At 34.2% G+C, this 14,058-nt stretch overlaps 3 protein-coding genes across 3 annotated transcripts in view; 2 read left to right on the top strand and 1 right to left on the bottom strand.

Annotated features, from left to right (window-relative positions):
- The window catches only part of Ranbp21 (exportin-5-like protein Ranbp21), an 8,757-nt gene extending 6,737 nt beyond the window's left edge, over nt 1-2,020 (top strand). Inside the window, exons 17-18 of the mRNA XM_013319469.1 lie at nt 179-385; nt 655-2,020. Of these exons, the coding sequence (XP_013174923.1) occupies nt 179-385; nt 655-810 (363 nt within the window). The 3' untranslated portion in view covers nt 811-2,020. The remainder of the gene's footprint in view (nt 1-178; nt 386-654) is intronic.
- Nucleotides 2,021-2,539: 519 nt separating this feature from the next.
- On the bottom strand, nt 2,540-8,810 carry LeuRS (Leucyl-tRNA synthetase). The gene is made up of 12 exons (XM_013319835.1): nt 8,687-8,810; nt 8,266-8,475; nt 7,825-8,196; nt 7,309-7,553; nt 6,199-7,097; nt 5,807-6,065; nt 5,148-5,512; nt 4,416-4,684; nt 3,973-4,227; nt 3,476-3,685; nt 3,044-3,278; nt 2,540-2,782 (listed from the first exon to the last, which is right to left on the bottom strand). Exons 1-12 carry the CDS (start codon nt 8,687-8,689, stop codon nt 2,574-2,576), a joined length of 3,531 nt encoding a protein of 1,176 aa, XP_013175289.1. The 5' UTR covers nt 8,690-8,810; the 3' UTR covers nt 2,540-2,573.
- A 266-nt stretch (nt 8,811-9,076) lies between these two features.
- Nucleotides 9,077-14,040, top strand: LOC106123456 (Recombination repair protein 1). Its single transcript, XM_013319794.1, has 6 exons — nt 9,077-9,221; nt 10,260-11,118; nt 11,275-11,442; nt 12,626-13,204; nt 13,442-13,622; nt 13,830-14,040. The coding sequence occupies exons 1-6, from the start codon at nt 9,195-9,197 to the stop codon at nt 13,969-13,971; spliced, it is 1,956 nt and encodes a 651-aa protein (XP_013175248.1). The 5' UTR covers nt 9,077-9,194; the 3' UTR covers nt 13,972-14,040.
- The last annotated feature ends 18 nt before the right edge of the window (nt 14,041-14,058 follow it).

Below are 14,058 nucleotides of genomic sequence, written 5' to 3'. Positions count from 1 at the left end.
GTTAATTTAATATTTAAGATATGTAAGTAAGTCTTTAAGAAGTGTGTGTGTTTGTGTGCGTGCTTGTGTCCTGGTTAATGTTATTTTTAGGTCTAAACTCGTCCGTAAATTATAAAAACATGTTGGATATTGCTAAAGGAGTTTGGACCACCGTTCCATATTGTCTTAATATTTATTTTGTGAAATAATACATGGCATTTTTTGTATGCAGAGCTATGAGATGCTGCGGCCGCGGTTCCCGGGCGTGGTGTCAGTGCTGCGCGCCATACCCGATGTGGACGCGCACGACCTGCAACGTCTGGACGACAAGCTCGCCGCGCACCACACCAAGCCGCCCAAGATCGACAAGAGCAAACGAGATCTATTCAAGAAGATCACCTCCAGAGTCAGTCATATGCTTTGTGCATAGAAAAGTCAAACAAATTCATATATAGAAAATTACGTTACACCATTTGAGACAAAGATGAATTTTAAAATATATCAGCAACCAGTTCTAGTTTCATTCTACTTGAGGAATATGTTTGTCTAAGCTCCAAGCAAATAAAAGTTCTAGATATCTCTAATATCATAGATTTTTTTTAAATCGGTCACTGGGTTTTAATATAATCGAAACAAAGAAATGTCCTCACTCAGTTTTAATAATGTTTGTTTCAGTTAATCGGACGGAATGTGGGGCAGCTATTCAAAAAAGAAGTTTTCATCCTCGATCTTCCTACGATGCACGTGGCCAAGGAGAAGGCGCGCAGTGCCCTCGACGCCCCCGAGGGCGCGGGCCTAGAATCCCTGTTCGCCCCGCGAGCGCCCACATAGCGACCGTCCCCAACTTACCTCATCTCTATATGTAAATTGTTACTCGCATTCGCTTTGTGACCGCTTCACATAAATAGGAAATATATTCTAGTTTCCACTGACGAAATACTTGTACAAAACATACTGTTGTCTTTGTTTTTTCAATGAGGATTTGAGGGACGACAATGTGTTTTTGTGTTTCGGGAACTCACGATGAGGTTGTTACTACCAGAAATGTGCTGTATATTAGGTTTAAAATATTTGTTCTTATCTGACAGAGGTGTTGAGTGTTTTTTTTTGCCCGAGTGGCTTAGAAATGAAATTGTGTTTTGGCATGTGTGTATATTTGAAAATAATTTTGCAGGGAAATGCACATTTCTGGTCTAACCTTATATTGTCCATATAATCATTAAAAAATAAGTTGGCCATTATACTAGTTGAGAAATATTCTAGAAACTATTCAATAAAATGGTTTGAGTCGGTGAAAAGGAAGATTCGTATGCGCTTAATAAATTTTAATATATATAACGATTAGCAGTGAAATGACTATTTCAAACCTAGAAGATGTTAATCTCGTCAGATTTCTATCTCTGAAGTTAGCTGTAATACACTGTATTCGAAATACACGGGACGACAATATAAACGAAAGTAAAAGTGTGAAAGAGACGGAGAATGATTTCCGACAGATTAGAGTGAGATGGACACATGGGAAGACCAAATGCATGAAAGAGAGGAATGTATGTCTAATTCGTCAGTTTTTAACTGAACAGAAAAACTTCAGGGATTTTAGAATAGTGATGCGTATTTTAACGTCACATTTACTCGTAGAAAATGTATGTGTTTGAATGATATTTCTTATTAAATGTATGTTGTATGATGTGTAATCAATTTGTAAGGGCCGTGGTGTTTGTGGTCGCTTGAATGTAGATAATGGAGTATGGCCTAGTTCCTTGCAATGCGGCTCGTGGGCCCACATTAGTACTATATCGTAATATTTGTACGGAATTTTTTTTGTGAATATATTAAAATATCGATTTGTTTTTTTAATGATAAAATGTGTCGTTAATTAATGTACGTTTTTATACTTACAAGGAATTTAATTTAAAAACATTATTGCATATATGTTTTTGTAAACAGACTTGGGATGCACGATGTTTATAACACAATAAATGATTAATATATCATTTTTTATATGTTAATAATGTTAAAATTCTTATTGAAGAAAATTTTAATTTGCAAACTTTTTTGTTCTGATTTTTTTTTTGGTAGTGTGACATATATTTTCTTTGTCGGCATTTATGCAAAAATAGATAAAATAATTCCTGATATAGTGGATAAATTATTGCTTTCTGTTAGTATCGTTTGTTTAAAAAAATCGTGCAGCCCTAAATACTAATCAGTCATCGTAAATAGAATTTTAACATTTCTACAAGCCTGTGTATGTATACACGTGGCGCCCCCCGGCGCCGGCCATATACTACTCGCAATGTTCTACTGTGAATAACCGTTTATATGTTATTAAATTATATTATAAAAGTGTCGTTTTTTACTCTCAATCCCACACTCAGTAACTAAAACCATTGAGAATTGCATGGTTTTTATTAAATTCGTCCTTTTGGGTAGTTATTGTTTGATAGCGTATTTGACCGAATTAGTCGAATCTGTGTAGAAATTTGCTGGAATTTTTTGGAGGATTGGAGAATAAGGCGGTAATAAATGGATTATTATGATATTCAAAATAAAAACCGAATTAAAAATGAAATAAATAAGTATATTTATAAAATTCACTTTTCGTAAGTATACATCATTTGTAAGCCGACATCTACATTAGTTCCGTTGCTAACGAGTTCAACTTTATTGTTTGCGATGTCAACTTTCAGTACGGAGCCGTTGTCAAGAGCAACGCATCTACCCTCATGTTCCCCAACCACGGGGATCTTCCTCGGACCTAATACAGGATCTTTGTAACGCCAGAGCTTCAAACCAGAGATATCTGTAAAATTAAAAAAATCAGTTAAAATGTTATAAGGTTTATTGATTAATTAACAATAGTTTTGTGTATCTTAAAAATATTAATAAATAACCAAGTTGTCATGAAATTGTAAAACCCCTAAAAATTAAGCTACACAGAAGCTACTTGAAGTAAGATTTTTTAAACTATATCAAATAATTTATTACACAATTCAATAAAGAAAACTTTTACTATACTACTACTACTATATTTCAACCAAAAAATTAGGTCTTTGATAATTACCTTTTATCAGTTTGACCTCCTTAGCGATTTTGTTTTTGACTTTATCTACGGTGTCGCCGTCGGCCAGAGACACGGTGACAGTGAAGAGGCCGTTCATCGGCGTGGGGTTGAGGAAGCTGACGTCGAGGCCGGGCTCCGCGGTGAAGGTGACGTGCGGAGCGCCCGGGGCGCAGTCCTCGCGCGTCTTCTCGGGCGCGTCCGCACTGTCCGTATATTTTACTTCGATCGTGTCTAACTGTAGAACAATAACAGTAGGTCTTTATTAATAAAAAGTAAAAAAAGTAACTTTTAATCCCCCAACAAAGAATTTAATTCCTAAAAATATATAATTGCGAAACAAAAAAATAAATTGTGAAATCTGTTTTCTTAAACAAGGGTTATAAAGGCGACTATTGAAATCTAAGAATATTAAAAGATAAATTGTATACTCACATCCAAAGTGCTAAGTAAATATTGTCTATTGTCATTCAAGATGGCGGCCTCGTCGAAGGGCAGCGCCACAGACAAGGCGTCTACACCGACGCGCTCTACATTCTCTCTGGTGGCCTGCACGAATGGCATCACGCGCTTCATGTACTTTTTGAGCTCGCCGATTTCTGACAACTTGCTCGATATGCTCTTGTTGTCTGGAAGACCTGATGGCTAATACAATTTTATTAGGTTAATTATTTTCTACAGTTAGATATCTCACGTAATGATACTATAATATAATTAATTATTTTAAATAGGAACTTTGGTATGCGAGAAACCTATGTAAGCGACAAAATTATTCTGGTCCCTTGGACTCTCACTTTTCCAGGTTCGATTGTATTTAAATCAGATAAACAACAAGCTTAATTGTTAATAACAATTCCTTTCAATGTGTAATATGCCAGGGATCTAAGCAAATTAAGAAGAAAATATAGAAAATTATAAAAATAAATAAATACCCCATTAAGTTGTTTCAAAGTGCTCAATATGATGTGTTGCCATTTAGGATATTCTTTAGCCACCCATATCACAGCCTTGGTCGGCTTCTTCTCGGGCTTCGGCGCTTCACTTTTCTTTGGCTTTTTGACAGCGCAATGATTCTTCAAGTAGATGCGGAAAGAATGCGCAGCTTCCATCAGATATTCACTGGCCTTCACCGCAACCTCATCTATCTCACCGGCCACTGGCCAACGAGAGTGGAGAATACTTTGTTTCTGAAATACATTAACAAATAAATAAAGAAAAAAAAGTATTACAAAAAAGATGCTTGTATGAGTAGACACCAAAAGGGAAAATATGAATCAAATGATATTTTACTTTGCAAAATTTGGTCGAATTATTGCAAAAAAAATTATGCTGTCAGCGTTTGATAGAAAGCTTGTAAATTAGACAGAATACTCACATTACCCAGTAGTTGCCATACATGTTCTGCAACATGTGGACATATGGGCGACATCAGCTTAGCCTGTACTTCTATATACAGGGTGACCACATCCCCGTGCATCAAGCTGTCAGAACACAACTCCCTGTATTTATCTCTGGCTGCTTGAAGTTCAAAGAAGCCAGTCTTTAGAGCTTCCTTGAATAACATCTTGTTATAGTTCTCGTCCGTTTCGTTGATCTTAGCGTTCATTTCACTTACGAACACTTTATCATGGAAATTGTATTCCCCTGTAAATATAATTTTGAAAATATTCAAAAATCAAACTTAGAATCTAGGGTCAAGCCAAATACTACGCTTACAAAAAGGGTTCTATATTCAAATAAATTTAAGAACAGCTTTTTTAGCATGTCATATAATTTTTATTTAGCAGACGACGTCCGAAATATGGTGCTAAAGGCTTTATAGATATTAATTAAGTGTAAATATTTTTTGTTTGTTATATATTGTTATTGTTATTATCATTGCTTTTTTTTAATTTTATATCGCTTGCTTGTATAGTTTACTGTATTTTTGTAAATAGCTCCTAAGTTGATTGATTATGTGTTTGTTGATTATGGGACTGACATGTTCAAAAGAACAAAAGTCCCTAAAAAAATAAAGGCGAAAAAGAAAAAAAAATAATTTTTATGTAATTTCAAATATCAGTCACAAAGACTTTGTATTTACAAATCATATATAAAATGAACTAACCTGTTCGCAGCGTCGACTTAGCAGCGATAACTTCTTTAACCCATTCAATAAATGTATAAAGCCTGAGTATAGCTGCATCTGCAGTACTCTCCACAAAGTTAGCATCCTCCACAGAATCTCCGGCATCTGCTAATGTCAATCTCATTCCATCCGCACTGAACTTCTCTATAGACTCAGATAATGTCAGGAAGTTTCCTTCAGACTTTGACATCTTTGCAGAATTCAACATCAAGTGACCGTTGGCTCTTATACCCTTAGGCCACTTGTCTTCTTCATTAGGCCAGATCGCACAATGGTTGTAGATGTAATAAGTTAAATGGTTTTGTATTAAATCCTTGCCAGACACTCTTAGGTCGACGGGATACCTGTACACAGAATTTAAGTAACCTAAATTAATTATCTAAAGACATCACAAAGACGGGCACAAAACAAAAGAATAAAATCTGAATGTTTATCAAGTTAAAAATAGGAGAAAATGTTTTTTTGTTGTTAAAGAAACAACCATATTGTGCTAAATGTTTGATTTAAAGTTGTATTTCTTATGAGATATGAATACATTATTAAGATAGAGCATCAAAGGCTGAACTCAACAGCTACTTTTAATTTTTTTTTAAAGACTTATTTTATACATATATTGGGCTTTTCAAATATTAACTTACCAAAATTGGAAGGATTTCTTCATGAGGTCCAAAGAATCTTTAGGTATCTTAGATTTCTTTGGTGCTGGTGCATCTTTGAAGAATATATAATCCCACACCTCAGGTGTCATGTCTTCTGGTTTAATCTTAAGAGCATTCTCACCGGTGCCACTGAAGGTACCACCTTGCAGGAAGTGAGATATTGTGTAGTATGCATTGTATATTGTTGAATCTGATAAAGACTCTATCACCCATTGCTGATCCCAGGGTAATTTCGTTCCTAGAATCCAAAAGTGAAAAATTTACAAAATGATGGCAACTTATAAATTAAAAAAAAAACAATAGGGTCAAAGAATATAAAAATTGTTAAGTAAATGTAAGCTAAAATCTTGATAAGGAATTTAATATCATACCTAAGCCATAGGTCCTAGAGCATGCATATTCATGCAGCCAATTCAGTGTGGCTTGGAAATTTTTTCTGACCTCATCATGATAAGTGTTCATTGCCGCTAAAGCTTTCTCCGCTTGAGCCTTCCATTCCTCCTCCCCATAGACGAGATACCATTGATTACACAGTGCTACAACACATTCATCACCAGATCTTGAAATAATTGTCTTCTCCGGTTCGTAGTACACTACCGCACCATTTTCTTTTATCAATTTAGCTTGTAAATTCTTTTTAACATCTTGAATCTTACTTCCTTTGTATTCACCAACTAAAAGAACTCCATCATAGAAACCTTTTAAGTAAACCATTTCTTTCGCTTGTGTCAACTTTTCCTTGTCATTCTGACTTTGTATCTTTAATTTATCATAAACATGCACAGCGGACAAATTCCCGTATTCTGGAATTTCAAGAATTGGTACCGGTTTGTAAGGAAGTATCATATCATCTTGAATACCATATTTCTCTCTGAATGCTGGCTTCTTCTGAAGGTCTACTAATGCGGCATAATCGTCTGGAGAATCTGACGGAACACTGGTAACAATTCCAGTACCTTTATCTTCTTTGATTGTTAACATTGGTAGTGAGTATATCTTTGGATAGCAAGTCAATGGGGATTTTAGTGCAATTCCTAATAAATCTTGTCCTAAAATTTCCATTTCTATTTTAAACTCCCCATCCTTTTCAGTGAAACCTTGATAGGACATATTTCTAGCCGCACGTCTTGTACATATAAATACACCGTCATTTACAGTTTGAAATGCAATATATTTGATATCGGGATGAACCCAACAATTTGTTTGTCCATACATAGTTTCGGGTCTAAGTGTGGCGGCGACAAAACTCACTGTTTTCTCTCCAAATGACCTATGAATATAATAATACAGGTAAATTTATCCCCCACAATATTTAAATAATCACATATTAGTAACAATGTTATATTATGCTGAATTTTAACATTAAAAAATAATCAAAGTAATCATTACAATACACATGAATTTGTATAACCCACAAAGGAGCCATCATATTTTTACAGTTATTTTTACCAAAATGTAGCTTTTTATAATATAAAACTTACTTCAATACTTCTGGAAGAGGTTTAATAACCTCAAGCTTGATAAGAGTGTACTCTTGGGGTCCTGCACCCTCACCAGTGCTGCGATCATGGTCCATGCAAGGTTGCTTATCCAGTGGTGAGAATATTGTGTACCTTTTACCATACATTATCTTCTTGCGTTCTTTAAGAAGCCAAAATTGCCACCTTACAAATGAATCATAGAATGGATTAGCATCAGTTGTAATGAATTTTCTCCTCCAATCTACCTGTAGTACAAAGGGTTATCATTTTCATTGAATTTATTATATTCAATATTGTTGCAACTCAATTTGTCTTAGCTATTTTCTCTCACACAAGAAAAAACAATCCATATTGATTAGTGATTGGATAACATTAAAGATCAAATAAAATTTCATAATTTACAATGCTATTAATGATAAGAATTACACTTCAATAAAACAAAAGCTTCATGCAATATTAACAAAGGATACATTAATATTTTACTATTATAGGTAATAAAATCATTTTTTGACTTACATGAATGCCCATTCTTTTCAAATCAGTGACAGCCCGAGGTGGGAAATATTCCAGCCAGTAGCTTTCATTTGCAAATTCTTTAATTTCATCTTCTGGTATACCTAAACTTTGCATAATCTGCCACTGAAATTTCGCTGCTCCTGTCTTCGCAACAGCCTTACTTTTCTTTCCCTTACTTTTATCTTTAGGAACAATATCCCCTTCATCTTTTGTAATTGTCTCTTGATCATCGGGAAAAATAGGAGGGCAACCATATGTAGCCATTTCCCGTTTCAACTTATCTGCACATGCCTTTATAGGCATTCCAGTGCAATGGAAACCAAAAGGAAACAGCACCATTCTTCCTTTAAGTCTGTAATATCTTGTTGCAAACTAAAATAATATGACGAAATATAACAAAGATTATATAAAAAGAGATTTAAATAGTTATAATTTTCCAACCTCGCATTTAGAGAGTGAGAATGTGTGTCCTAAATGCAAACGTCCATTCATATAGGGATAAGGGAAAGTACACATAAATTTTTCATGATCTTTCCCATCCGTTGGTGTCTCCATTTCAAATATCTTTTGTTCTTCCCATCGTTTTTGGACATCTTTCTCAATTTCCTGCAGGTATTCAACCTTAAAGGTACCTTTGCGGTCTATAGTCGTCTGTAAATTAAAATACTGAGTTACAACTATATTTTTGAGCAGGCGGAAATGTATCTCTAAAAAATTATTAGCGATATTAATTAGTATAATGTGTTTATTTCTTTTAAATTTACAATAAACATACGATTTGTTAAATAACACTGTATACATTTTATAACCAATATTTTTATGTAAAATCTTACAAGAATCTGATTAAAACCGAACTACTTACCATTCTTGGAAATTTTTGATGGCGAAGTGGCTTTTATTTATTACTTATAGCTAAAATCCGCTGAGCTGAAATTCAAACATGTGTTCCAAAAATCGGTGCCACATCAAGTATTGTGTCAACGATGTCAAATGTCAACTTGTCAACTGTCATATAAGAATAGTTCGTTTATAAAATTGTTCATCCATTCAGGTGTTTTGATTTTGACTCGTTTGAACAAGGAAATTTTCTTCTTCATTTTTTCAAATTGGCAATTTTAATGTAAATAGAATTTTCATAAGAAATGTTTAAATACTTACATAATTAAGAGGTAATTTTTGGACCTAAAATAATGGTTTCCTATGCCTCATTTTGTTTTAAAAAGATAAGTACAAAAAAATTGGCGCCATCAGAGACGCTTGTCATTGTCATTTTACCGGAAACTTCGTTCGCCACCCATTTTTGAAGACGCGTTAGCTGGGAGCGTATGTTTAAAATTAAGTGAATTTATTATAAGTTTTAGTTTGTTAAAATGGCGCCAAGATCTGCTAAAGGCAAGGTATGTTATATTGACTATAGCCCTTCATAAAACCTTAAAACTTGGCATGTACTTAGATTATGTGGTACGTATTTGCTACATTTTACACTTTATCTATTGGTTTACTTGAGTTACTTTTGGTCTATCTTAAAAAAAGAATGTAAGATAATCGAAATAACATTATTATTTATTGTAAACGATATGTAAATACAATGTTGACAACGGCGCATTTTGATTTACCGCGTGCTTGTTCTTGAGTTACTATAGGCGTAATATATTCATATCTCATTATAATGATTTGTGTAAAATGGCGCACTTGATAAAAAAAAAAGCTTATGTATATAAAGATATAATATGTCTGTTACTGACGCCAGTTGTATTGGATAAATAACGTATCTTACTACGTGATACAAGACTTGTAAAACTCGTATTTAAATGTCAAAGTACAGAACGAAACAAAACGTTCATTATAGCTTAAACTGACTGGAAATAAGTCTATTATTTTTATATGTCATTTCATACAGACAAACATGTTCCATTTGTGTAAGTTTTGTTGATTTTTTTATTATAGTTGTAATATAGTATAGGAAGTCTATTTGAACATACAAACAAAATAAATGTTATATACCATCATTAATACTGTTATTTTGTGTTGACACTTGCTAATCAAAATGTAAACATTACTGACTATGGGTTATGTGTTACCATGGCCTATGCTAGCTCCACATTTCATTTTGTAAAAATAGCAACTAATTTTAAGGACATATTGAAGTCTTTATTGATAATCCTTTGTTTTGATATTTTATACCCACTATACATCTCAGACAAATATGATGCAATTCTTAGTTATCCAGAACAAAGGTCAAAAAATATGTTTTTAATTATCGCTGGGAAGTGAAAGACATTGATGCAAGAGAAGATAAAAAACATTTTGTTTTTAACCTTATTTAGTATGTCGCAGTGTTTCTTGTAATTGTTGCAACATTGTCTTATTCTTAGGCAATTGCTAAAACAATAATACAATAAGAAATTTTGTATGCCATTTAACTCAACTTTCAGAAAGCTGCAGATGTTAAGGTTGCGGAATCTGCTCCAGCAAAGAAAGGTCGAAAAGGAAAACAAGTAGCTGAACCAGAACCAACCGAGGCTGAGGAAGTCAAGACAACTGTTATAGAAAAAAAGACAAAACGTGGAAAGAAAGCAAATGATGAAGAAATTATAAATGGTGATAATGAAGAGGTGTGTCCTCCGGCTAAAAAGAGCAAAAAGAAGATTTCAGAAGATAAGGCAGAAGAGCAGTCAAATGGTGACAATTCATCTCCCGAAGAAGAACCAAATCTGGATGAACAGAATGAAGGTGGAGATGATGAGAGTGAAACAAATGGACACACAGAGGAGGCAAAACCTGCAGGAGGCAGGGGACGTAAGAAACAAACCAAAAAAGAAACTGTACCAGAAAACAAACCTAAGGAAACAGGAAGGGGAAGGAAAAATGCAAAACAAGAGGTTCAAGAGGATGTAGCTAAAAATTCAGAGGTTGTTGAAGAAAAGCCAAAACCCAGTGGCAGAGGAAGGGGTAAGAAGGCTCAGGCAAAGCCAAGCAATGATTTAGAAGAGGAAGACAAAGCTGAATCAGTGGAGGAGGAGGTAAAACCAGAGCCACCTGCAACAAAAGGTAAAAAGAAGCAGAACAAAGGAAGCAAAGAGAAAATAGAGACTGATGCTGCAATGTCAGATCAGGAAAAAGAAGAAGAAGACATTGTTGAGGAGGAGCCCAAAAAGAAAGAAACTAAAAGTCGGAAAAACCAGGGTAAAAAAGCACAGCCTAAAGAACAGGAGGACAAGGAAGAAGATATAGTAGAAGATACACAAACGACTAAGAAACGTCGAGGAGCGAAAAAAGACGACAAGAGTAAAGGTATGTCGATATTATTGTTTACTTGGATTTACTGATCGGAAATAAGGTACTTAATTTCTATCATCAATATTGTGAGTATTTTAAATAGAAAAAACATTTCATATTTCCATAACTTTAAAATGAGTGTATGCATTTAAGTTTATAATTAATTTGTAGATTCCAAAGAAGAGGAAGAAGTAGAAGAAAAGGCTCCTGAAGTAAAACCCGCCAAAGGTAAAAGGGGTGCAAAAAATGCGGCAGCGAAGGCGGCAGAAGCAGAACAGGATATACAAGACACTGGTGAATCCAACAATAAACGACGGCGTAAGGCCGCTGACGATAAGGGTAATTAGTTTTGTTAATTAAAATTGGAGCTGTGGACATTGTTTCTTTATTATAATTGTGAATTATGATTAATAAATGGTTTACCAAATGGCTTTGCTGGACTTTATTTAATAACTTTCCTATATTTATGTAATGCATGTGTACGATCTTTAATTAGAATATTTTAGTGGAAGGGTAATATAGTTGCTATTGTAATCATATTATTGAATTATAACTAACAAGTTGGAGTAGTACTTTATCGCCTGCATTAATTGCTTACAAATATTTATTATTTTTATTCAGTACAATTATATTGTCAGTCAATAGATAAGACAATGTTATTATTGAATTGTATGAATCCTTTCCAAATATTGAGATATGCTTTTTAAGTGGCAACATTATATAGTGCTCAAGAGATAATTTCGAGTCAACAAGTTTTAGATAAAATTGGAATTGTAAATTATAAAAAGAAATGAAGACTCATTTTACCTCATTAATCTCCTAGGAATTATTACGGCTTGACTTTCTCTTCACCGCATAGTCTAGTTAAGCTGTTTAGTTTACTGGTAGTAGTAGCAAAGAAAATGAACATATTCAGTTTGTAGGCCAAAAACATCTCTCACTAAAACATATATAAAACTATTATAATAAAATGTTTCTCTGAAATACAAAGCATGCGCTTACGACGCCAGCTCTAATGGTAGTGCTAGTTCTTCGAGCTTGGACTTTATAAAATTCATAATATTCTTTGTATCACAGATCGCTTAACACGAATTGTGATCAAAACTGGTTTGGTTACAAATGTAATGAAAACTCATATTTTGGTTAGATTTTAATACTAAATATATTGTCGAATAAATCACTTTACTGGATCAATCGGGTTTGGGTATAAATAGTAAAATGCGAGAGAAAACCTATTAAAAATATCTGGTCACCTAATATTAAGTGGCATGAGTTGCAAAGACATCCCTAATCTAGAGGTAATCAGTATGTGGAATATCTATAAAGATGTATTTTTATGAGGGAACGGAAGTGGAAAAGTCTTGGGTACTCTGAGTATGTTGAGAGAATTGGTATTTCCTAGGTTTAGCCACTAGAGGAATACCTACTGTACATGTCCACTTCCAATATTTATCGTTAGTTGTCTATTTTAAGTAATATTTTAAATAGTAAAATCTTTTAAGGCAATAAACCGCGTTTTCAGCCGGAGCAGAAGATAGCAAAAAGAAAGCACCCGCTAAAAACAAAACGGCCACAAATTACGAAGACATTGACTTTTCTAGTGATTCAAAAACAAGTCAAGGTAAAGATTGGAATTTCAAAATATCCAGTTGGAATGTTGACGGCATCCGGGCGTGGATGGACAAAGGTGGCTTAGAATATATACAGTACGAGAAGCCAGACATACTGTGTCTTCAAGAGATAAAATGTTCAAAAGAGAAGTTACCGGAGCCTATAAAAAACGTGCCCGGGTATCATGCGTACTGGTTATGCAGTGAACAGGACGGCTACGCAGGCGTAGGTATTTATACAACAAAATTGGCAATGAACGTACAGTATGGGCTACAAGATGAGGAATTGGACAGTGAAGGTCGTATAATAACCGCAGAATACGAGCAGTTCTATTTAATATGTACATACGTGCCCAACGCTGGTCGAAAGCTGGTTACTTTACCGAAAAGGCTTAAATGGAATGAGGAATTCAGGAAACACGTGAAATCATTAGATAAGAAAAAACCTGTAATTATTTGCGGCGATATGAACGTTTCGCACAATGAAATAGGTATGTTTCTTTTTCTAAATAAAGACTAGATAGACAACGCAATTATAATGCAATTTATTCATGCATAAATAATACTTGATGAAAAAGCTATTGTACTTATAAAACATGCTGGAATTGCGCCAATTGTAAGACTCCTATCATATCGTAGATTTAAGACATTAACAATAATTTTTGTCTTTCAAAAGAATTAAATTTAAATGAAAAGATTTAGTTTTTAATAGATCGTTGTATTTCCAGATCTTGCGAATCCTAAAACAAACAGGAAAAACGCCGGCTTCACGGACGAGGAACGGACGGGTATGACTGAATTGCTTGGCGACGGATTCGTGGACACATATCGACTGTTGTATCCCGATAAGACGAGCGCCTATACCTTCTGGACTTACATGTTTAACTGCCGAGCCAAAAATGTTGGATGGTAACTATCGCAATTTAATGTGGAATAATACAATTTTAGATATTAGATTATAATTAGGGAAGTTTGTAGATTAACAATTGGGGAATTACAGCCCAGCCATTTCTGCTATATTATTAAAGGACAAAAGCAAAAGAATAGATATTGCAAATATGATATCTAAACACCAAAATTGTTGAGACTATAACTTGTACTATTTTTTTGTTTCAGGCGTTTGGACTATTTTATCGTATCTGAGAGATTAGTGACATCAGTTTGTGACAGCATTATTAGAGACTCTGTTTACGGAAGTGACCATTGCCCCGTTACCTTACTTTTGCATCTCAGCAGTGCAGACAAGCCGAAAGAATAGTTTTTAAATGGACTGAATAATTTCGAAATTGATATTTTTATGTTTCTTGCGCCCATAAGAAATAAAAGACTTTGGTACAAACAGTTT

This window comes from Papilio xuthus, unplaced genomic scaffold (genome assembly GCF_000836235.2).
Source record: "Papilio xuthus unplaced genomic scaffold, Pxut_1.1 DF826115.1, whole genome shotgun sequence".
NCBI classification, from domain to species: domain Eukaryota; kingdom Metazoa; phylum Arthropoda; class Insecta; order Lepidoptera; family Papilionidae; genus Papilio; species Papilio xuthus.
The sequence above is the reverse complement of the archived record's forward strand: the minus strand, read 5'-3'. Positions and strand labels throughout refer to the sequence as shown.